Source organism: Melospiza georgiana, chromosome 5 (genome assembly GCF_028018845.1).
Source record: "Melospiza georgiana isolate bMelGeo1 chromosome 5, bMelGeo1.pri, whole genome shotgun sequence".
Lineage (NCBI taxonomy): Eukaryota > Metazoa > Chordata > Aves > Passeriformes > Passerellidae > Melospiza > Melospiza georgiana.
In genome coordinates, this window is record NC_080434.1 from 55,602,990 (window position 1) to 55,628,647 (window position 25,658).

A 25,658-nucleotide genomic window follows, 5' to 3' on the forward strand; every position below is an offset into this window, starting at 1 on the left:
CCTTCTGCTTTTCATCACAGAGAGAGGGAACTGAGGACAACAGGACTCCAACTTGATACTCTCTAGCTGACATCAAAGCACAATTCATAAATATGGAAAAACACAGTGTAAATAAATGACTTGTGTGCAAAGCATTTCTAAACAAAGTCTAAATAAGGGCAGAATAATTATATTGTAGGGATGCAAAGGGCTTTCATAACAAAATAAAATACGAATAAAAGGCTGAATCTTCTGTAAGAAAATTTTCTCTTGGGAGATCTTATTCCAGAGACAGAAGAAGCAGAGAAGACATACTTGTTTAAAAAGAGGTTTACATCAACAGATTATTTGTGTAAACTTTAATCTCCTTACAGTAGAAACATACACAGTCAAAGCCAAAAGTAGTGTAACAATTTTACAGCAAAGCTTACCAGTAAAAATGCAAAACAGGTTTGTATCAAATTCTTAAAAAATTGTGCACTTTCTCAAACTTAACTTTGTTCAGCACATCGTTTTGATTTATATATAAGGCATTAATTCTATAAGAATCATTTACTATATTCCAAAAATCGCATGACCTAGGTGTAACACTCTATAGCCTGACACCATTTTTGTTCCTTTCAATATTTACAGATTTCATCTACCTGCATTGACATGGAACAGAGAAGCACTAAGAACAAGCTTTGCCAATAATAGGTTCACATTGAAAAGTTACATAAAAGGAAAAAAAAGCTCAATTTTGCATTGCAATAACCTGGGTTCTGCTGCAGCCATGATTGTAGTTTGAGAATAATTCTCTCTTTTATATACTTCCTCACTTCCAGTAGTATTTGGATCTATCCACGTGCAGAACTGAATCTGCTCTGCAGCTACAGGAAGTGGGACCCATTTCTACAAGCTACCCAAAATCAGTTTTTCTCCTCCTCCCCAGAACACAGTACTTAAGTTTTTTTGAAATTTAAATCTTCTATAAATGGCATCTTTGAAGTCATTCTAGCTACTATGTACAGAAATGGCTCAGGCAATTAAGTTAGTCCACCTTGTCATTAGTCAACAGGAAGTATAATTACTGTAGCTGTAAAGGAGGTATCTAGTGTTCCAGAATAAGTGAGTTTACTTATGGTGAGATCTCCCTCAATTCTATTTACATGACAACTTCAGGCTCAATGTTAAATAGCAAATCATCATTTCCTCTTCGGACTTCAAGTAGTAGAGGTGATTCATTCATCACAGCCTCCTGCAGGTCGCTGGAAGTCACCAAAGGACGCCCATTGACTTTCACAATAATATCTCCATCCTGGATCCCTCCTCTGCAAAGGCAAGAAAAAGGCACTAAGGATGCATTCGATGCAGAGGAAAAGTACAAAGGCTATTCACCCCCCCTTTTGAAAATGAAATAAATTTTTATTCATTTTAGTCTCCACTGAAGGGAAATTCCAGCCTCCTGACTGTGAAATAACCGGTGGCACTTGCTAAATGCAAAACAAGGCTCAGGTTATTTCACTGAGGATTTTTTCTTAAACAACAAAAAGAATTTTCTGATGTCTTCTACAAACCTACAGCAAATGAGAAAAAGAAAAAAAGGCTTTTATCTATTACTGATTCACTTTACTCAGTCCATTTGCAAGACCATGCTTTTATGCCACCAATATGTATTTCAAGAACGGAAAATTTAAATCTCAAAATTTCAAGACAGGGACACCAGCTAAAGTACTGGTAAATTATTTCTCTCTTGCCGCTCAAATGTAATCCTGAATAGTTGCTTTTATTACTTTTGGTTTTCGTCTTCCTAAAATCATTTTAAGAAATATTTTCTTTACTTTGCAACTGTTCTGTCAAACAGCCTCTTCCTTTAAGATTAAGCACTGTCTCAGATAACAGTTCTGACAGTGCCTTACATGAACACTATTCTGTTCCCTGCTTAAACTTAATCCAAGTTTCTGTTCATTAATATTCAACATACTTCACAAAACTCTTCAAATTAGTTCATTGTATTTGGGATGTTTTTTTTATTTGCACACTGTGTTTCATAATGTCATCAAAGGTTGTAGTGAGATGGTGGCAGTGTCTTTTACCAAGTAACAAGTGACAGGACAAGAAGAAATAACCTTAAGTTGTCCAACGGGAAGTTTAGACTGGATAATAGGAAAAATTCCTTCAAAGAAAGGGTTTTCAAACACTGCAAGAGGTTCCCCAGCAAAGGGGTGGTGGCATCCTCCCTGGAGGAATTTAAAATATGTAGAAGTGGCATTTACAGTGCAGGACAGTTTACTAGTGGCCTTGGCAGTTCTGGGTTCATGGTTTGACTTGATGATCATAAAGATCATTTCCAACTTAAACAATTCCATGATTTAAATAGTTCTGAAATGCTTAATTTTTGTAGAGGTGAACAGAATCTTAGTACAAATATTTTAAACCTAAGGGCACCATTTTTAATTGTTTAAAATACAAACCAAGCCTGGTATGAGGAAATACTCAAATATAAAAAGAAATATTACCTTCTAGTATCCCTTTGGAGGTTTATTTGTGGTGAAGAAAATAATGTGCTCCACCTACCTATGAGAAGGTGAGTTTGGAACAACTTCGTGTACATAAATTCCACTTCTGACATCAGGAAAATCAGCATTACTGTGCTTCAGTTCCTCCACCAAGCTAAAAGAAGAACAAAGTTATACAGAATATAAATATTCTTATTTATTAAGAATTTTTGTGACAAAAAGTAAAAGACTTAATTATTCATTTGCCTGTTGTTTTGTGATGAAAATGTAGGGGATTTGAACTTGGATTAAAACAAATTACATAGATTTTAAGAGAGGCAAAACTCCTTATCTGTGCAAAGCATGCTAAACTTAATGGTCTTGTACCTGCAAGAATCTGACTTTGGCTCTTTGTAGCAGTAGCACAGAGGGCCTTGTTCATGAGGACAAGAACAGAAACACTCTCAGGGACAAAAGGTTTTTCTGCCCAAACACTCATTGCTGGTGACAGGGCAGACATTTGCTAACTTTTTTTGTTTCTATCATTTTGCTACTCATTCTTAATTTGTGTTTATCTAGACCAATTGGGTTTTTGATAACTCCAGAGAGAAGACAGATCAGAGATGGAAACTTCAGTTTCCTCAAGTTGTCATCAGCAATTGTTGTGGATCACTTTCTAAAGAAAGAAGACAGGAACCTCCTGCAAAACAGAGCCTCTACAAACAACCCCTCATTTCAAAGATAGTGACATCATTTCAGGTCTGTGTACAATGTAGGTTAAAACCCATTTCTGGAAAGAAAGCTTTTAAACCAAGGATGGATCACTGGGCTGTCTGCCATGAAAAACTGGGGTCCCAAAGAAGGAAAACAAAGCCAAAATCGCTACATAGCTTCTCTTTATTTGATTTAGTACTGAGGAAGCTAACAATTGAATAACTAAAGCAAACACAACAAAGGAAGTGGTCTTTTTCTGAAAACAGGCCTGCAGACATCTTACATGGCTTCCTTAGATGTTCCAAAAGCAGTAAAATCTCACATCGTGTTCACAATTATGCAGAGAAACATCCTGAGTGTCTCTCCATCAGTGATGTTAATGCCATTACACTGATTCATTCCAGCTGAGGATCTCACCCTTCAGGGAGGACTGCAGGAGAGTAACTCAAGAAAAAAAGATGGCTTTACTACAACCCCAGCTGGAAATTGTCCTGTTTAATTTTGCAGTCTACTGCCACATTGGAAACATGCCTACTGCTGGGAAAGAACATCAGCACAAGAGCCCTCATTTATTATCCAAGAATATATCTGGGTAACAGCAAGACACAAAGCAATGTAAGAGGGAAAAGGGAGTAAAGAGCCAGGGGAGGGTGTCCATTTCTGGCTTTGTTAACACAGAGACACAAAGCTTTAGTCTGGCACTTTAGCAGCTCTTTTTAGTTAATGGTTAGACACCAAACCTCACACCATATGGCCTCCACTGGCACTGATAAAACACCCTCCATCAGCTGATCTGCCATTGGCACTCAGAGTCACCTGAAAGCACCATTTTGCTTAAATCCCACCTAAAACTTGGTGTAACTCCAGATGTCCTTGTCAAGAACTAAAATCAGTATTTAGAGAATTTTCAGGTCTCAGATCATAAATTTCATTTATATAATTTAAATGCCTGCAGATTTCCTAGAAGCCAATGCCCACTTTGGGATCTCTAGAGATTTGTAGAGAAAGATGAATGCATTTCTGAAGCACTGCTGGCCACATCTTGTGTGCATGAACAAACCATTACCTCTCTAAGGTACTTACGCAGGTGTTATTGTCAGCATTCTGATGCCAATGAAACGTTTCTTCCCATCTAAAAGGAACACAGAGGATGTTTAAGAAATTTAGGTAAACACTGACAAAAATAACTGCTCTGATGACCCAAAATACCTGAAAATTAAAACGGAATTTATCAGATTTTAACAAAACTAAACAAAATCACACACATCTGTATAAAGTGGGGTTTTTTTATTAGCTTTGGTGTACAGAATGACAATCCCTCTCCCTGCAACTAAGGCTAAGAGAGAAAGCTCATTTACACTCTCTAAGAGTTTTTCCTCCAATAAATTACTGTGATTTAGTATCACATAAATTCAGTAAATAGAAAATTTAATAACCAACTAGCATTTAATCTGAAACTGGTCAAGACCATTTCATCATATGATGGTTTCATTAAAATGTAGAAATGAAATCTAAACAAATCTAAATTTCTAATTTTCAGAGAAAGGACAATCAAAAAGTTCACACTCATTATAGTGCAAATGGCTTGTTATTTCTACCCCAAAGAATAAAAAGCAAGTTTAAAAAAATCCCAAAACATGTAGACCTTTGCCAAAATGACTACAAAAATACTCAGAGGGCTGGAGCACCTCTGCTATGAAGATGGGCTGACAGAGTTGGGGTTGTCCATCCTAGAGAAGAGAAGGTTCCAGGGACACCTTAATGAGGTCTTTCAGTATTTAAAGAGAGCTTATAAGACAGGACAAAAGGAAATGGCTTCAAACTAAAAGAGGGTAGATTGGCAGTAGGTATCAGGAAGAATTTTTTATTATGAGGGTTGTAGCACGTTGGAAAATGCTGCCCAGAGAAGTGGTAGATGCCCCAGCTGCCAACGCTCAAGGTCAGGTTGGATGCAATGAAAGGTGTCCCTGATCACTGCAGAGGGGTTGGACTAGGTGACATTTAATGGTCCCTTCCAATCAAAACTATTCTATAATTCTATGATTCGCCAGGATTCTGTGGAATTTTAAATGGTGAGAAATCACTCCTTTAGGAAGAACAACACATTTCTGAAGTTGGCTTTTACTAAGCCAAGATATTGCACAGCTGGCTTATGAAAAAAAATGCAGTTTGATGACTTCCTGCAGTGAGTGCTGCAGTACTCAGTCACAACCGCCATGAAACAATATTTCCCTTACTTGTTCCAGCACAATGACTTCACAAGATCTTTGAGTTTCTCCAGCTTCTCAAATGAGGGAAAAGGAGATGCACACAGTCTTCTCTAGCTCTCATTCTTTCCAAGAAAAACACTCCCAAGTAAAAGACTTAGTTCTGAATATTACACTGGGGTAATATTCCCACTGGGGTCACTGAAAATGTTGACTACTAAACATTGGATTTACTACACTCTGAAAAATCAGGCATCTATAACTGTCATCCCTACTTTGCCCTGAAATGCTGGGCTCTCCTCCATTTTAAAGTAAAACTAGCAAGATCAAAATCAGCTATAGTAAGAATGTCAAGAAGTTCAATTGCTCAGATTTGAAGTCTGAAGAGCTTTGGGCATGACCATGAACTAGCTCATGGCACTCTTCCACTTTCCATGGCAGAAATGTAATTTTTCACTTTTTAAAAATATTCAGACATGATAACTCTCCCCTCTAAAAACAATTCCCTTGTCCATGCAATGTGGACAGTTAAATTATGAAATTCCATTCAGTGACAGCATCTGTGATGACACTTTTCTCTTTCCATTAAAAAATTTGATGCTGGTCGTCACCTGTGAGGCAGAAATTTGCAAAAACATGAAGATATTCTGGAGCCTGAGTTAAGAATGTTTACAGGAAGAAAAATGAAAATAAAAGAGGAGACAAAAGAAATTGACTTGGAAGAAACAGAACTGCAAGAATGAAAAATCACAGGAGAAATGACACTAGTGATAAAAAGAATTATTTCTCTAGTGGCTAAAGACATATGTAAACATAAAGCTTTTGGGAAAAAAAAAAAAAACAAAATCTTGCAACTACAGACTTACTCCTAATCAAAATTCTAATTCTATCTTCAACTTTGGGCAGGTCAAAGTATTACTTCACTTCTGTTCACACACTGAAGTTCAAAAAGGCCTTCAGCCCTCTCTCTGCAGTAGGTTTGTCATACTGCAAACAGTAGCAGGCTATTTCATAAAGTAAAACTAAAAACTATGAGCCACAGGTTACTTTAGCATCAGAGTATACACTCCTCTCTTTCTCCTCTCTCTCTTGTGTGTCAGAATACAAGTAAAAAAATCAGTCCTTTTGTTTCATAGAAGTCCATTCCACTGAATTGAACCCAAGTCAAACACCAAAAACCAAAGTTTTCAACAATGATTAGTGGGAATATGATTGTCTGTATTTGAAGTATCAGCAGAGACTGAACAGGCACAGACAACCAGGAATGTTTTATCATTCCCAAAGTGTAGGCATGGTGATGTTGGGGCGAAGTCACATCGGCAGAACAGTGTGTGGCACCTGGAACTACCATTGTCATATTACATCTGCTCTGTGAATAGAAAGTCTCAAAACCCGTCATTCTGGCAATTTGTGCAATCATGAAAGAAAAGAAAAAATAATTAGGAGAACTGGAATAAAGTGATGTCATCACAAGGGTGCAGTCCCTCCAGTAGTTAACATACGTTAGAAGAATCAGGTTTAGCAAATGTGAAACCATTGTGGCCTAAAGCTGGAGCACAGCTTAGAAAAAAAAGACTCAAATCTCATTTTTGTAAACACCAGACCAGATTAAACACTGATTCCAGGGGTACAAAGCCAAGCAAACCAACCTCAACCACAAGACTAAACTTAAATCTGCTTAGTAATAATAGAAAGTCACAAGCAGCTGACCCCAAGTATCTAGATGCAGCTCACTATTCCCAGAAATTTCTGTTTCACAGTCAGGAAAGCACTTGCCTTACTGTTAAACTTTATTTATTGATGCTTGCAATAATAGAGATAAAAGCCAGACAGATAAACACCAACCGAAGGCAGAAATGCTTACGACTTATAAACTGTAGCAAAAAGAACTGATAAATCCAAATTAAGGGGTCATGTACTCAAACTTCTATGGGCTTGAGCAACTGTGGTGCAAAATTACACTCAATGCAGCTGATTTCAGTGGGGCCAGGATATCATCAGGACTAACCCTTCACTTCTTACTTAAGTGCCAGCTTCTACTTTTCTGATAATTCCTTTTTCACCTAGCTCATTTTGCAGATTACATGAACAGCCCTGAAAGCATTTAAGAAAGGTATTCTACTGCCTACTAGAAAACATGCAAACAGCTCAAGCCTAAAGTGCTGGACTCTGTGCAGAGTCCCTTTCATATAAATTGCATGGCTGAATTTAACAGAGATCTGAATCTACACTCAGCAAGGCTCCTAAGCAACCCTCATGATTTGTGGTAATTATTATGGATAATAATCATTCAAACACAAAGGTAAGAATATTGATTCAACACAACTAATACAAGGTCCTGGGGATGTAAAATGAGGATTCATGTAAATGAGCTGTTTGGTGTGGCCAATGCAGAACTCCCCCATTTCCCCTTGCCCATCTGAAACAAGGTTTATTCACTTTTCTGCTGACACTTTTAGAGGCTAAGCTGACCTTTTAGGATGGATTTTATCTTTAATATTTTTCTCAAATTGTTGACTAACTGACTTCTACCTTAAAGCATCTAAAGGACTTCCTAGTTTTACTGTTCTGCTCAAGTCTAAACCAGGAATAGATAGAGCCAAGACCAAAATGGAGAAATTCCTAAAAAAATTTTAAAAATAAAATCAATCAATGCTTAAGTATGTAGTTAACTTGCAGACATAAACACAGAATACACAGCTGGTTAAAACTGAGATACAGATGGAGACACTTAACTTTATGTAGCAATTTAAGACTTCCTAACTATAAAAGGACATTAACCTTATTACTGGTAACCCCAAAATTAGCAAAGGCTTTCAGACCATTCAAGAGACAAACATGTCTGTGAAGGTTGTGACAAATCTTTGGTCAAAAATACATTAGGTGCTATTATACATTAAGAATGCATTAGGTAATATAGAATGTACAGAAAACATAACCAGTGCAAATTCTTCATTCAAATTACATCCTCTACTTTTCCCCCCACTCTCCACTCCTGTTCTTCAATAGATCAGATATTTGAAGTTATATATAATAAATAAGACTTTAAAAAATATATGCCTTCTATATAAAACAGTTATCTAATCAACTGAGATTTGAAAGACTAATGTCCAACTTATTAAACAACTGAGTATCTCCTATGTCAGAATAAATCTGGAAAGAGTGATATCCCCTAAGGGAATGTTATCATCTTCAGGCAAAATGATATTAAGAGCAAAATGGTAATACCCATAAATGTCTTTCTATGACCTAATATTACCATAAGGGAGGATCCCACTGAAACTACTGAAACATAACTGGAAGAAAACATCATAAAAACATCCCTAAAATTCTGCTTACATAAATTCATTATGCCAAAAAATAGCAACTATACAATAAATCAGAGAATTATTACTAAAAGCCTAAAAAATGAAAACTAAGTCCCAAATATGTGGTGAAAATATCTCCTAGAAACTTTCTTTATGCATTAAGGGCTGTAAATGACTGCTCTGCTATAGCAAAATTATAAGATGTACTTCAGAGAAGCAAAAGCAAAAAAAATTGGAAAAATAAATAACAAAATTTCCTGTGCCCCAGGATTTTTGGAGCAGTGACAGTCACACTGACACTAAAAGAAAGTATAAATCTTTTTGATTAGGGAATCACGTGACATGATTAAAAATAAAAATGTGTATGCTACAATCATGGTATAAACTTGAATCTTTCACAGTTTTTTCCTCCATGGCTAAAGCTGTCTCTGAGTCCTTAGCTGTGGAGGTAAAGGTGCCTGAAGGAGCAAGGTGACTGATTTCAGTGGTGACATCTCTGACCTTCACTGAATTTCCAGCCCCAGTTACCAGGAGGCGGTGAGTTCTGCACAAAGCCTGAGTTCATGCCTCTAAGCCAGGCCTGCAGGCTGAGTCATTGCTCCTCCCTGGACTGGGACAAGCACTTTGGTTCTAAAGAGTAACATCAATAATGAGACACCTGCTTGTTTTAGAAACCAACAATAAGTTAGTAACCAGGGTGAATACACAAGTTTTTTTGACATGCTGACTGAAACAAAATTAGGTCAGCTACTTTGAAATGCACTTCTCAGCATATATTAACAACTTTTCTTCAACTACTCCTCCCCCTCACCTCAAATCAACAGTGAAAACAATATGATTTGTGGAATTCAGCAAAACACAGATGAGGGGACCCATCAGGTTTGTGATGCTCTCATACAAGCAGATGCATCACTTTAAAACCACTGACTAAGGGAAGTTTCCAAAATAACATTGATCTGAGAAGACAGTGGTGTAGGGAGACAACCCTGGCATCAGAACAGGATGAACTCAGGAGAAGACAAGATTAATAACAAAAAGATTCAAGAGAAGAAGCAGCAGCAGCCAACACTCATGATAAAAGATTAGTAGTAGGGTGTGGACAGATAAATTGGCAAGAGAAAGAGTAAGGAAGGTTTGGCCTGGATGCAGCATTACTAGATCAGATTTGGCTGTGTAGCCTATAGTATGACATCTAGAACAGGGTGACAGATATGGTGCAGGCATGTAAAAAAAGTCTAAAGTACTGCAGTTGTCATTGCCAATATATTTAGATTTATATGCTGTCCAGTGCAGAGGCCTTTCTTTCTGCCTCTCTCCCATCTTCCCACGTATTTCTTCACAAATTAGTAACAGCCTTTCTTCCACCAGGGCCTGAGAATCTGTCACAATATGTGATTATATAGCACTGACATACACGACCATGATAAAATACACGTCAGCTTCTATGGACTACATCCCACCTGTAGATGCTTTAAAAGGTTTTTACCTTATTTTCCACAATATACCTTAATTTTTTGCTTGGACAAGAAACAAAAAGAAGACAATAAAAACTCCTTAAACAAGTGATCATCTGTTCTCAAGATCAGTTGAGACAGTGATGATTCATCCGTGTCCTCACTATTCTCAGAGGCCCTATTTCCCATATTTATACACAGTCTGCTCTTTGGGGGTGTGAGTAATAAAAAGTCTCTCCCACTTCTGTGAGATTGTTTTCTATTCCCCAGTCTGTGATGTCCTATAATGGAGAAGGATGCTGCTCCTTTCAGTAATAGGATCCCACACCCATGTCTTTTGGCACTTCACCTGGATCAAGATAATAATTGGAAGATGTCACTGTTTCTTGCAGACCTTACCTTTACTCTGTTTGTCATGTGACTCTGTGAGAAACTGAGTGATACGGTCTGAAGGAATTGCAAAAGAAATTCCAGCTGTGACCTTCAAGGTGTTAATCCCAATCACTTCACCATCCTGTTGAGAGACAACACCCAATTAAATTTGTTCCTAAGTACAGGATTCAGCTCCCTGCCTAGCATTTCATGTTAAAAGCTGGTGTAAGAAATTCTAGAGTGTTGTAATCACTCAAGAAATAAACACTACTTATAAGGGAGGATCTGGGCTTTGATTCATGATCCATTTCACATTTAACTGTGATGGCCAGAGAGATTACAGTACAGTGTGTTCATCCAAGGTCCATCCCAACACTCAGCAAGACATTCCCTCTGCCAAGTGGGCAGGGGAGTCACTACTACCACTACAACCACTGCCCCACAACACCGGTGCTGATTTAAAGCAGTCTATTTTGAAAGAGTTGTGTGGGGTAGCCAGGTTCCATCTCTGCTGTGCATCCCAGGTTCCACAGTGTGAACTAACAAGCGTAACTGCTCCCTCCAGATCCAATATTCCTCATTGCTAGGTAAATTTTTCTGGGGAAATTGTTGCTCAATGGGGAAATGTTCTCCTATGGTGTGTGAACTGAGACCAAATTTGCATATTCTGCATTAGCTACAGGCTATCTGCCTACCATTAGCTAAGTGAATGGAAGCTGGAATGATCCATGAATCTTTCCAAAAGAACATTCTCCCACTAACTTGAAACTAGCTCTTGAAACAAAACCAACCAACCAAACCAAGTCACATGGACTTACCAGATTAACTAGAGGTCCTCCAGAGTTGCCATACTGTAAAAATGACATAAGGGAACAATAAATTAATACTTCACTATTGGAAATGCAATTCTCATTACAAACAGCACTGGTTTTGTAAGTAAATGAAAGAGAGGAGGTCATTTCTTAGGCAGTACTGACAGACACATTGATCACAGAAGATTAAAAGTAGGTCTTATCCTACCCTTCCACCCCTCTCATGATTATAGTTGTTTGGCTTTTTTCAGAAGCAGGAATTAAGTTAGGAGCCACTCCAAATAGACAGACGCTGAGTTTAAGACATTGAATAGTTAAAACTAGTATTTTGATTCTTCCAAAGCCTGTCAGAACAACATTTTGAAATAATTAATTGTTATTTAAAGTTATACTTCAGTGAAGTGCTTCTACAATTTTTGTTTCACTCATCACTTTGGTTTGTAACACTGTCAGTCTCTCATTCTCCACTGGAGCAGAATACAGTGGTTTGCATATTTAATCACAGCATATTGCTATGAGGTAGCTACTACATAAGCATTGATTTAGTAACCACAGACACATATGCCTCTCTCTAGGGAAGGCATAGAGCAGCTCTGGCCAGCCCAAAATTACCTAATACCTAATGGCCCTTAAAAGAAACATGCAACAGGACCACAGGAAATGAGAGTTGGGGAAGTTGCTTGTCCATCTTCAAGCTGGCTCAACAATTTGTTTTTGACTGAGGCCAGAGTTTTAGAGTAGGTTTCCAGCCAAAGAACAGCAAACAGCCAAAAGCAGCAACTTACCACTCAAAAGAAACAAAAGCTAAATGTATGACAGAGAAGTGAGACACCAACTGTTTACACTTAGATAGCACTGGGCAAACCTTATAGATTCTTAGGAGAATAAAATAGACATTAAAATTTATCAAACAGCTTCAACGTTCAAATTGAACAATTAGATAAGTTCCTTATATTGTATCTGTCCAGTCACCAGAGGCTGCACATGTGATTTTTATGTCTGACTGGCACAAAGAAACCAAAATAATGATTTTTCAGCCTTGCTTAGCACATAGTCTTTCATTCACTTGTCTTCTGCTTGAAGGATGTGAAAGACCTTCAGCACATGCAATACAGCCCCATTTAGAACCTTATGGCCCTGTTTTCTCCTGCCCTATGTTACTGCTGTCCCAGCATTTCTCAAAAGGCAGCTGCATGCACATTCCTGCAGGAAAGTCTTGGCTGAGCCACAGGAATGCTCTGAACAGACCAAACTCTCAAACTCCTCCCATTCTCAAGAGAAAACGAGTGCATTAGCTAAGCACAAAGCATCCTTATGCCAGGGACCATCTTCATGTTTTGCAGTCCCAGATGGCAAAGCAATTCAAACTTAGTGTCATTTTCCTCACCTCATCTGCTACCATTCTTTGGTCCAGCATTATCTGACACACTCTGCTATCCTTGTCTAAAACTGCTCATTAGCTTTGGAAGGCAGCAAATGTCTAAATACATACACAAGGAAGGAGTCTGAGCTTGAAAAATGAGTACAGGCAAGAAGTCAAGAATCCCATGTTCCAATTCTGTCTCCACTACCAGTTCAGTGTGTGCTCCCAAGTAACCCATCTTGCCTAAGTTTTCCTTATTCTCCTTGCATAGCTGAAGAGAGTAATTCCAACTAAAGGTCTAAGAGAGGTTCAGCTCCTGGGTCACACAAAAGCTTTTTGAAAAAGCTCACTTTTATGTCATATCTTAGCACAAAAAATAATTCTCCTCTTTTTTCCTCCCTACACGATTTCTTTTAACAAGTCTGTGACAATAATGATTTGTGAAGCACTCTGTGTGCGTAAAACACTTATTTCTTGTTATGACAAATTTGACATTAAAGTCCAACAAACAAATCCTAAAAATAATTTCCTTTCAATGTGTAACAGATTTAAGGTATAAAATTTCAGGCCATTTTCCACCTCAGATATGTGTGCAATGGTCATTTTAGAAGCAGTACAAACTAAACACATACCCAAGCACTTCACTTAAGCTCTTTGGATCACTCCAAGATGCTCTGAAGGAACATTAATGTATTTCTATACAAGATGCAATGCTAGGACCCTTAGCTCCAAACCATACCTCAAACTTTGCTATTTTCCACCTCGATTCTTGTTTTGATTACGTGGTGTGCAAAGGGAAAACAAGAACAGCAACAAAAAGCCCCAGTCCTCTCCTTATGTTCTTACCTGGGTGTCCTGTCATTAAACTGAAGCACATACTCTCAATTTGACTACTCTATCTGCTTCTAAAGGATGGAGATGAAAGAAATTTTGGCTCTATTCTACAGCTTCCTTGACCAGAGGAACTCAGCAGACAGAGAGAGAAATGTTTTAATTTACTGCTGGTTGATACAACCATGTTGCTGCATGAGATTTACAGAATTCAAAGCATCTGACTTATGCAGCATCCTCACAGACAACCTCAGCGGGAGAACTTTTACTCATCATTCCCTTCACAACACTGCCTGAACACACCTTACAGACACTGCACAGAGTTTTGAAAAAGAAGAGTTTCACTGATGTTAGACAAAGCTGCTGGATTCATGTCTCAGAGCAGGCACTTCCATGCTGCACAGCGGGGACAGCCTGTGAGGTGGAGCTCATCCCACACCTGGTGCTTACATTAATGATGGCATCTGTCTGGATGTAATCCATGTCCGAGTCCCGCAGGCCCAGCTCTTTGCCGTCTCGCTGAGCCGTGCTCACAATACCTGTGGTCACAGTGTTCTGTAGGGCAAATGGGCTCCCAATTGCCACCACAAATTCTCCTGGCCTCAGATCAGCTGAGTGTCCCAGTAATAATACTGGTAGTTTTTTCTTAAGTAAACAGAGAGAGAAAGAAATAAGCATTAGTTCATACTTGAAAATATTCTGATTGGAAAGATTAAAAACCAGCAAAAATTAGGAACAAAGACTTTCCATTACATTAATGAAAGAGCCACTCACTATCCTATACCCAAAACTTATGCTGTTTTAAACCATCTTCAAAAACAAACAGCTACATCCAGTCCCTTGTAATTTCACTGAGAAAAGAAGGGCATCAAAATTTCCCTGTTTTCCAGCAGATTGTTGCCTCCTCTTAGAAACAGCACAAAAACCAACCACTGACTAACTGGTGACTACCACTCTCTCTGCATTATGCCCACCTTGCAGTCCATGCATACTGACACAAAGCTTAAAAAACATTAGCCTGGGTATTTAGGAAAGATAGCATGATTTTGCCACATAATAAATGAGTGGAATTTTTTTTCTTCATTTTTTACAGTTCCTAACACAGAAGACAAAGTAATTTAATTTCAAGATATGAAAAATTTCCAGGCCTGTATTTCAGTACATTGTTCTCCACAGATTTTTCTAAGGAATCCTTAAACATATATTCTAGTCAACCACTTTGTACTAACTGAAACTGCCCAAATGAAGGCATTCTCCTGTTTATGTCACTCACCTTAGGGTGAATCTTTATTGTTGCAATATCAGATTTCTTGTCAATGTCTTTGATGGTTGCTTCATAGGTATCTCCATTCTGGAGCTGTACCTTCAGTTGTTGTCTCCCTGATATTGCATTTGTGCTTGACACCACGTGGGCATTGGTCACAATTAAACCAGAATCAGACATAATAAACCCAGATCCACTGGAAAGGGGGACATTTCGACCAAAGAGAGGGTGCCTGTACAAAAAGCAAGCAATTTTGCATCATAAGGAAAATCAACTTAAGATTATATTAGACATCACCACCTTTCACTCTGAGAATCAATTTTTTTTCAAAAATTACAAAGAAAGGATCCCTTCCTGAAAATTGTGACTGGTTTTAGTCAGTCAGGGAGACAGGAACTGAGGTTTACAGACAATTAGCAGGATCCTTTTCCTTTGATTTCCAATTCTGTCTTTATGAACTTCATTGCACAGAGGGTAGGTGACAAAAAATGAAGGAGAAGGAGCCCATCTGATCCCACTGGTTATTGATTACATACTGAAAGGGGGAAATAAAGCTAAAAAATTAACTGATCATCTAATGGGAAAAGGGGAAGAAGGAAAGGAACCTCGCAGCTGGACAGAGGCATAAAGGAAGAGATGAGGTTTAAGGAGATCATGAAGCCCAAGTGCAGACTGGAAAAAGCATGTCTTGAAACCAAAATTACTAGGAATGTGAAAGAAAAAAATGGAAAACACTAACAATGGGTAAAGCTTGGTGGGAAACAACATGTGCTACAAAACAGACCAGTAAAAGATTTTACAAACTGTTCAAGGCATTACAAATTTTCTCTGTGAACAACTGCTGTAATGACCTTATGTTGGGGAATATAAAGTGTCTGCATAGTAAAAGACAAGAAAAGGCCCACAAAGTCTTTCTTCCCAGACATGGCCCTGGTTAGGATATTATTTGTAAGTCCTGGACTATTTAGCAGTAAACAACTGGAGCCAATCCCGGGAAAAAAGTAGTATCAAAATTAGCACCCAGCAAGCTGCTAGGCAAACATTTACTTGTAGGGAAGGAAGAAACAATCTCAACTACATATGCAAAGATCTTAAGGATCTTCAGCTGTAACATCCTCTCAAAGGACCAATCACCATGTGCTTAAAACTGTGCCTCCTGATATACTTGATTATCTTGATTTTGTAAAATCAAGATAAAGCCTACAAAAAAAAAAAAAGCCTACAAAAATTCTCAAAGAAATACTTATATCTGTGGAAATTGAGAGGACTCTAGAAAGAAAGGTATTCACATAATGGAGTTCATGCAATATTTGCAGTAATTTGTTCTGACAGCAGGCTGTTCTGAGGACTTATTTAAACCTCCCAGGTTGTTTTGACGCTCAGTGTTGATCTTGCCACCTCAGGTCCAGCTTCAGCATCCTGAATATTGGTGATGTGCAGGTCAAGAAATTTAGTACATTTCTTTCCTGTCAGGAGCCATTTCTGTGTTTAGATAGGCTACATCTCCTTGACATTCTACCTCTTAATGCTCTTCTTGCCCAAATAAAATCACCTCTCATTCAAAGTTGAAAAAGTAACAACAAGCCATTTTTTTCCAGCTTAGTGTCTGAATATATATATACACACACATATAAATATGTATAAATATGTGTGCATATATATATGTATGTATTTAAACTGAGATAACAAAGACAGTCCAAAAAGCAGAACATTTTAGTGAAGGCTGAAGATACCTCCAAAGATGAGATATACTTATTTTAGGGTGGATAGTATATATTGCATATTACTGTAAACCCATTAGAATAGATCTACTGAACAGGAACAAAAACCACAAATGTGTGGTTCTCTGGAGAAATGGGTCTGCTGTAATATTTTAGAATATTTTGTGAACCTCAAATTCAAAAGGAAAGTTACTACACTGCAGATATTTGTTAAACAATGTAACTAAAAGAATTGAAAGTGTTACCTGAGGAAAAGTTCAATGTGCACAACTGCAGGTGCAATCTTTTCCACCACATCAGCGATGAAGTTGAATTTGTATCTTGGGCTGCTCGACTGTAGGTGACCTATACTAGCAGAAAGAATTGGATATGTTAATAAGACAATACTTTTTTATTAAGTAGGCAAGATGAACCTGACTTGATTTGATCTGTTTGTCGTACCAGAACAGTTTCCAAACAGTACTGGAAAGGGAATCAAAGTCATTAAGATAGTTCAAAACTTACATAGCATTCTGTGTGATCCTGAGAAAATTAAACATCAGCACCACTTAGCTCTACATTCTTTTCTTTGGACATCTATAAGCTCTGTCTTGAGCATTTTTCTGCAGACAACTACTTGTTATTATCCAAGACACACAGGGTCATGATAGGTCAGGCTGGAAAGGACCTTGGAGGTATCTAGTTCTACCTCCTGCTCAAAGCTGCATCAGCTGCAAAGGGAAACAGACTTGGGACTTGCAAAACTCCAAGGATGGACATTCCAGAAACTTTCTGGGAAACTTTTCCCACTGCTTCACTGTCCCTCATGATGTCTAGGTTTTTCTTACATCAAGTCTGAACTTCTTGAGCTCATGTTCCAACTCATGCCCCTTGTCTCTCATCCTCCCATTATGCACCTCTGTATGGATCTGGCACACAGGGAGGCTGCTCTCAGCTCCCCCTGAAGCCTTCTGTTCCCAAGGCTGAACAAGCCCAGTACCCTCAGTTTCTCCTCACAGGAGATATGTCCAGTTTCCTCCAACCATCCTCATGACCTTCTGAACTCACTCCAGTTTGTCCATGCCTTTCCTGTGTACTGAGAGATCCAAAACTGGATGCAGTATTCCAGATGTGGTCTGACAAGTGCTGAGTACCACAGCTGCAGAACTTGGGAGTCACAATTCAAACTTAAGTTCTATTTTTTTTAAAGTAGACACATTAGAAACCTGACTTAAATTACAACCTTTGCACCTAAAATTTTTTGCAAATTCACATTTAAAGCTGTCATAAGCAGCAGGGCCTAGCAATAGACTACTAAAATGTCTGACAAAAGCCAGTATGGTACTACATTAAACAGCACTATACACAGCATTCATTAAGAGTGAATAAAATAGTGTGAAGTTAAGATCTTAAAGAGGTGGGGGGAAAGCCCACAGCACCCTGGCTTCTAATGCCACAGCACCCTGGCTTCTAGCACCACAACACCCCAAGGGAATAGCACTGCTTGTGCTAAATGTCATGTTCTCTGCAGTCCCTGATACACAGAGCCATATCACCACACATGTAAAGCATATGTAGGGGATGTATTCCCACACTCAAATAGCATTCTTTTGTGTTCACAGCCTGAAGCTTCAAAATTAACTATGGGATCTACCAAAGGGAGCAAATGAGTTGAAAAAAAACCAGACCAACAAGATTAGGAATTTCTTCACAGAAGTCTGCAAGTTCTTTATCCTGTTACTGGACATGGGATTTAGTTCTGAATGAAAAGAAACCCTGCTTAAATGTAGCAAGTTAGATTTATGTGATACTGAATAAACAAAAGGAAAAGCTTGGCAGGACTAGGGTCAGTCTATTATTTCTATGTACATTCTCACACACTCTGAAGAATCCCTCCAGCCAATTGAATGTTCTTGTTTTAGTGCTCAGTTTAAAAGAGACACAGCAAACAGGAATCACAGAGGACAGTCAAATGTAAGCACAATATACTGGTGTTTATTTTGCTTACAAGGCCACTGAAGAGTTATTTTACCTTCAGTTCCCAAGCAGCTTGCCTGATTATGCATTATATCCTTTGAAGTCTAGTGACAAGACTTTGAACACTTGCCTACACAGCAAGGGCTCACTGACAGGATACACCATTGCCATCACATTTACCCTAATAGACATGACCATGCATCAGTGAAAGGCAGCTGATGAACTGCACAGAACTGGGGAAAAACTGGGGATGAATGCAGTCTTTCAGTTGGTGTAAATCAGCACAGCTCTGTGTGAATCAGGGCAACTAAATCCATTTGCATCTTCTAAGCGCTCAACTGTTCTGCCCAGGCCAAATGGATGCAGCACTGTACATGGCCACAAGCACAGGAAGATGCTTGTTCAAAAACCTCACTCCTGACTAGCCACCAGGCAAACATCATGGGTGCCAGTGGCTTTCCAGCTAGGATTTGGGGGAGGCAGAGAGAAAGCATCTGAAAGAGGTAGTGAATGCAGCATGAAAAAAAGGGGAGGAAAATAAAATGCAGCAATACAGAGAGGAGACTAAAACTGAAACAATGTTTATCTTCTTTTCATACAACAGTGAAAACATTTCTCTGTCTGAGCAGAAGCCCAGAACCTCCCTGCTGTGGTTAGAAGACAAGAACGCTCAAACCTGAAATAAAATTGAAATCTGCACCAATATTAAAGAGAAATCTGTAACAAAGGAGGATCAGGAATAACAGACACTCAGGCTTTGTATGAAAGGAATGTCTGAAGATCTGGGCTGATCAGAGATGAGCTAGTTTTTCTCTTGTCTGGTGGGGACCAAACACTGGTGAAAACTGACTTACAAACCTGATCTTTCTTGAATAATTTTCTGCAAGCTGGCAGTGATGAGAACCTTTAAACACATTATATGATGTGCCAGGAACTCAAGCTACAGACGTGGAAGGTGTAACTGCACACTTGCATTAACTCAGCACTATTTAAGGGAACTGAAGTGTTGGTCATTATTAACAGCATTTTAGTGCAGAGTTATTAAACTGATGGTTTTCATCATAAATCCTCAATATACTCCAAAAGGGAGGAACTGAAGCCTGGGAAACTGAAGAAGGAAGCAACATCCAGCACTGAGTACGCTGTATAATGTCTATATACAGTGAAGAATCTATCCTTTAATGTGCACTAGCTGGTAGACACCAGCTGCTGCTACTGTCCTTACTAAAAGAGAAAGTTAAATATGTATCTCCCCCCTCCATATTTCTGCTGCCTTGTAGAGCCCCACAGAGCCTCAGATCTCTGCTGCCCTGAGCATTTAACAGCTCTGAGCCCACAGAACCTTTGTGGATTTTGACCCATTGACCCTCTGAGATTTGCCACATAGTTTTTCAAAGGTCTCTCAATTATTTTCCATGTTATTACTGAGTGTTCAGAATCATCTCACACTAACAAAATCTAATTTATCTTGGCAAAAAAACATAATTTAATCCAATTAGCCACGTGTTGCATAACCTAGATTTCAAAGGTGCTGCATCCAGGTTGCATTTGAAATAAAACTAATGTTTTGCTGTATGAGTCCTTAGCTGTCTATGCATTTCTTAGTCAAAAAAAAACTAGATTTCCCCAATCTGCTCCATAGCCACAAATCAACCAGATTTTCAGCAGCCCTGAACTTTTAGCCTATCATTTCATCTAAGTGATTAGATCTTCAGGTCTCCAGCTCCCCTTGCAGAACACTTAAAATTCATATTTCAATTTAAGTGCATGGAGCTAAAGATTTTCAGCATATTTTCTAAAATGTGACCTTATGCTTCCAATTTTATGGGCTCCAACTACACTGAATTTAAATGACTAAAACTGAGTGCCTTTCAGGTAGGAGTAGTCTTATTATCAGTTTAAGATTTTCCCTGGATAGTGGTGTTATCTACAGGCTATGGGTCCATTTAATAGTGGTTTATTTACTTTCTTGCTGAGACAATAGACTCCAATCTCATTAACACTGCTGTAAACCAGGAACAATGCCAACAAATCTGTAGAGTTAACTTAGTATGAAGAGAACTGAAAAAAAATTCAGCAGAAATAATCATTATAATCCCACTGAAGACAATAAAACCAGACCAATTTACATTTGCAAAAGACTGAAGATTTCTGAATATCTGCCAACTTAGTCCCTGTAGAATTAAATCAAATCACATTCACTGCTTTCTTAAAGACAATACATTGTATTAAAATCCACAATTTTATATTCATTAAGAATATGTGAGCCTGGAAAACTCATTCTTTTAAGGTTGTTTCCCCATCCCCCTTTTAAATCCAGCTTCAGAAAAGATCTGTGCATTCAGCAAATTATTATGTCTAAGGGAGGACTGCAACCTGGCAGATCTGATCACCAGGGATAAACACTGTCCCTACTGTGCTTTCATGGAAAGAAATGAAAGACAAATAAAAGATTATAATGTCTCTGCTTAAAAAACAGAAACATCTGCTGGAAGCATAGGTTCATGGGCAGCTTTTCTGATGAATTCAGCATTAAGATCAAGTTGCATAGCTGTGCACTGACCATAAAGCCTTGGTGAGTTTAATGCCACATTATGGTTCAGGCAACTTGTTTATACAATGGATGTCTACCATGCACAGATGAAAACAATTTGGTAAACCAACACCAAAGTGGCTTTCTTGTGCAATGTAGCAATCACAAGGGCCAGACAGAGACAGACTGGCACAGGCTTTCTAGCACAGACTCCACACTGACTTTGGATGCTTGGTATCCCTCCTTTCCAAGTGACCCTCAGGAGGAGATACAACAAGAACAGCCTTTTCCTGTTACTCATCCTTTACAAAGCAGTCAAGTGCTCTATTCTGAATTGTATACCAACTCCTGTACTCTGTCCATCCTCACCTGCAGTAACTCAAAGCAACTCAGGCATAAGGAAAACAACCAGCACAGGAATGTGACCAAAGTTTGTGTTTCCAGCTAATATCTCACAGTACATTTCCCTAAATACAGCTGCAGGCAGCTTTAAGGCTTTGATGGCAATAACACCAGCAGGAGACTTCTATCTCTCACTGGGCCAGCTTCTCAGAAATGCACATAATCATACACTCAGCTGTTCCTCTGTATCTTCAAGGTTATGTACAGGCACACTCCAAACCTGTGTGTGCAATGACTTATGAACTAATTGTGTTTGAAACACTCTCTTAGGAATATGAACTTTTAGGCTCATATCTTTCAAAGATCTGATTGACTTGGGTGAGTCAACATCACAACCCCTTTCTGAGAGTGAATTCAGGTTAACAGTGCAGAGTACACTAAATGGTGAGTGTCAAGTCCATCATCAAAGGTTTTCTCATTAAACTTTTAATTTTCCTAGTTCCATTGACAAAAGAGCACCAGTATTTAAAAAAAAAATTGCCTCCATGTCTTAGGTAAGAAAATACAAATCTTTTGACATTTGTAAACATCAAAAGAAGGGAAGTTAACTGTACTGAGCTGTACTGACAGATCAAAACCAGTCCTTTGTTCAAGAAACAAGCAGGTTGACCTGTCGATGGCAGGTGACCAAGTGAATCCTTGCACTGAGATGTCTGATATCTTAGTTGATTGATACATGGCATTGTTAAACTTACACTTGCTGCCCTGAGAAACAAGGCTCTGTAGGAATAGATCTTTGATTACAGAGGTTGTCCTCCAAAAGTATTTCTCCCATTACTTACATGCTAGCTTGTAACAGCTTGTTGTTATCACAGTAGGTGACAGAAGGCAGAAAAAAATAGCTTGACAATATATTCCCATATATAAAGGTATATACTGTTGAAAAAAGTTTAAAAAACCCCCCAGTATTTGTAGAAGGGAGTTTAACTTTGCACAGGATTTCTGCAGACTGCTCCCACTGGTATCTCTGAGAGGCCCCTGGGCACTGGTACCTTGCAGAGCATCAGTAATGGAGCCCCTGGACCTCCATGCAGTGCGCACCCCGTTTAGAACACTGTGTGCAGAACTTGCAATTTGGCATGGTGCTTCTCAACCTCATCCAGGACCTCAACAAGGACAAAAACACTTTAAATTCTGTTAACTTTTCAATTATCACTTAGTAACCCTGGCCACCTCATTCCTCCCTTCCTTCCTGCATCCTTGTTTCATGTATCCCTATTCACCAGACTGCTGTCACCAGGAAACCACTGCTAAGTTTCTCAGTCTGTCTGGGTTTATCACAGCCAGAATCCAACTCAGCATCAACACAAGCAGCTGAAAAAGGAGAGGAGCAGACATTTCAGGAGCCACTCTAGGTCTGTGCATGTTCTAAATATAGCCTTAGTCATACTATATGATGCTTCTGTTATCTGAGATTGTTTTAATATATGGATGGTTAAGTAAAACTGCATTTACTTCATAACCAGCTTATCCTTTCAAATTCTGAGTCATCTGAGGCCAGGCAAGAACAGGAGAAAAAGAAATTTGACAACAATTTTAAACTGTCAAGTTTCTTCCAAGCCTCTCATTACAGCCATTGCAAGTTATTGTTTAAAAAAAACCCAAAACAAACAAAAAAACCCCATAATTGAGTTCTATTCCTGGCTCAACCACCAACTCAACCTGACCTTGGGCAAGACACGCGGTTTCTTTGAGCTTCAGTTTGTGCAGCTGTAGAACTGAACAAAAAAAATTAAATCTCAACTGAAAACCAGATGCTTCATCTAAGCTGATGTTTTCTGAGACAAAAAAAAAAAATAAAGCCAAAATAAAGTAAACACTAAAATAGTTGCTTGAAAAAAAAAATCTCTTCTGCCTCACAGCTCTAAATTCCTAAGCCTATTAGCATTAGATTCAGGAGGATTCCTTAAAGAAAATGTCACATATACCAAATGCCAAGCACTCAGCAAGCTCTCAGATGCAGGCTAGTTCACTCATTTTGGTTAAACATTTTGATTATTTCACATGGATCAGTTTCAACTAAGTTTTAGAAGTACTAAAGTTAACATTTGCTGATGTGAAAAGGCACAGGCAAAAACAATTTATAACTACAAAATACTGGAGAGATGGAACATTGCAGCTTCAGGCTGGCATCTGAAACAATTCTTGGCTCTGACAAGATACTCTGAAAGGAACTCCAGGAACATCATTTGAATATCCTCCCACTCTGAACTGGCTTAGCCTTTCCAAAGATCAAAATATATATGAAAGGCCCCCTATTCACAGAAAGGCTACAACAGTGCCCCTATTCCCTCTGAACCCTCCCAATCATTTTGGCCAGTTTGCTGTGAATAAACAGGATGGTTAGTGATTTACCTGACATAATGAAAACATTAATGCATGTTTTAAAACTCCATTAAGCATAGCACTTTTCTCTTTTCAGGAACTCTATGGGAAATGTAGCAGAAGCAAAGCCTTTAAAAAATAATATACCAGTAAGTATGTGGAAAGATACTGCCAGCATTAACACTTCCATAAAAAGACACATTTTAATATTAAAAGGAAATTACTAGCTTAAGAGATTACTAAACTTTCCAAAGTTAAATCACCAAGCCTGAAGTTGTGTGTCATAGCATATCACAGGCTCTGAGCAAAGGCCTTGACACTTTATTACAACCACAAGATCATTTGATAGCCTGAATATCAATATTTTACACTATAAAAGAACTTCTCAGATTTTTTTTTTTTTTCCTTACAAGACTTTTTTCCTTGCAAGGGCTCTACAAGACTACAAAACCCCTTGGTGAAGAAAACAAACCAGACAAAAGACTATGTTCTAGGTAGTTTATCTAATATGCAGCGCTTTTCTTGCCCTGATGGGCTTTTAGAGAGAGGTATTGTCTGATTCACCTGTCGGGTCAATTTGGCTAACATCCCAAAATGCCCCAGGGACGGTCCCGGAGCTCAGGTGTTCCCGGGTCCCGCTCTGTTTGTGTGCCTGCACGGGGGATGCCACCAGCACCAACACCGCCACCCAACAGCACGGCCGCCACCGCAGCCGGCGCGGCGAGCGCAGGTGGCACCGGCGGCACGGGAGCGGGCTGGCGCTGCTGCCCTGCCTCCAGGAAGGTTTCTGCCGCTCGCCGCCCTGCCTCCAGAATGGCTTCTGCCGCTCGCTGCCCTGCCTCCAGAATGGCTTCTGCCGCTGCCCTGGCCTGGCAGCCGAGCCACCTCCACCCACCTCGCTCCCACCTGGCGAGCGCGCCCGCCTCTTGTCCCGGGAGCACTGCGAGGCATCATCCACAGCCGTGCTGCTGGTTTGGGGGAACCCTTCCCAAACCCCAGCCCACCCTGAGCATCCGGCAGTTCTGCTGGTCAGAAAGCACCTGAGCATCCATTCCGCATGCCACAGGTGTCATTAATTTCCACATCCCTGGAGGTTTTTAGAGTACCTACATCCACCCAGTCTTCCCAGGCCACTAAAAATCGTGACTTTCTTTACCCAGGTGTCCCACCCCGCGCCCCGCGGCAGGTCCCACCATGCTCCTACCCGATTCACAGGCTCCCTTCTGGACCTGGGCGATGCCGGGCAGCCCGTGCTGCAGCGCCTTGCGGCTCACCGCCTTCAGCTGGCAGATGTTGTCGTAGGTCCGGCCGTCGCTGCCGCACACCTGAGCGCTGAGCTTGCACTGGCAGACGCCCTTGGCGAAGCGCTTGCCCATGGGGTAGCGGCAGTCGAGGCTGTCCCCGCAGGGCGGGTCCTCCTTGCGGCCGCAGGAGTCCCCCTCGCCCGCGGCGCAGATGAGGCAGCAGCCGCAGCGGTCGGGCACGTACCCGCTGGGGCAGCTGGGGCTGGGGCACGTGGAGACATCGCAGCGGGCCGGGCACTTGGCGCGGCCGTGCTGGAGCTCCGCGGCGTGCGGGCCGGCGCTGAGGGACAGCAGGAGCAGCGGGCTCAGCAGCGACACCCGCATCCTCGGCGGGGACAGCGGCGGCGGAGAGCGGGGAGCGAGCCCGGCCAGCCCCAGGGCAGGAGGCGGGAAGGTGCGATCGCGGCGAGGGAAGGGAAAGGCGGGCTTTATGCACACTCGGGCAGGACGGTGCCGTCTGCCCCGGGCAGCGCTTCTGCGGGCCGAGCGGGACGGAGGAGGGCAGCAGGCCGGAGACAGGGCCGCGGAGTCACGGCTGGCTCGGTCCCCGCAGGACGCGGCGGCTCCCAGGACTCAGCTGGCCGGGCTGAGGCGCCGAGCCATGGCACGGAGCGCCGAGGGCAGGCGGAGCGGGAA

At 40.2% G+C, this 25,658-nt stretch overlaps 1 protein-coding gene across 1 annotated transcript; it reads right to left on the reverse strand.

The window, feature by feature from the left end:
* Positions 1–322: 322 nt before the first annotated feature.
* On the reverse strand, positions 323–25,658 carry HTRA3 (HtrA serine peptidase 3). Its single transcript, XM_058024444.1, has 9 exons — positions 24,923–25,658; positions 16,748–16,847; positions 14,791–15,013; positions 13,968–14,162; positions 11,330–11,362; positions 10,539–10,653; positions 4,254–4,302; positions 2,536–2,631; positions 323–1,289 (listed from the first exon to the last, which is right to left on the reverse strand). Exons 1-9 carry the CDS (start codon positions 25,344–25,346, stop codon positions 1,124–1,126), a joined length of 1,401 nt encoding a protein of 466 aa, XP_057880427.1. The 5' UTR covers positions 25,347–25,658; the 3' UTR covers positions 323–1,123.

What these genes read in the sequence shown, in the direction of transcription:
- HTRA3 (XM_058024444.1), bottom strand. Translation starts at nt 25,346, where the DNA reads ATGCGGGTGTCGCTGCTGAGCCCGCTGCTCCTGCTGTCCCTCAGCGCC. An exon ending in GAAGGGAGCCTGTGAATCGG is followed by an intron (nt 16,848 to 24,922) that starts GTAGGAGCATGG and finishes CTGCTAGTATAG; the next exon opens with GTCACCTACAGTCGAGCAGC. An exon ending in CCAAACTCACCTTCTCATAG is followed by an intron (nt 1,290 to 2,535) that starts GTAGGTGGAGCA and finishes TTGCCTTTGCAG; the next exon opens with AGGAGGGATCCAGGATGGAG.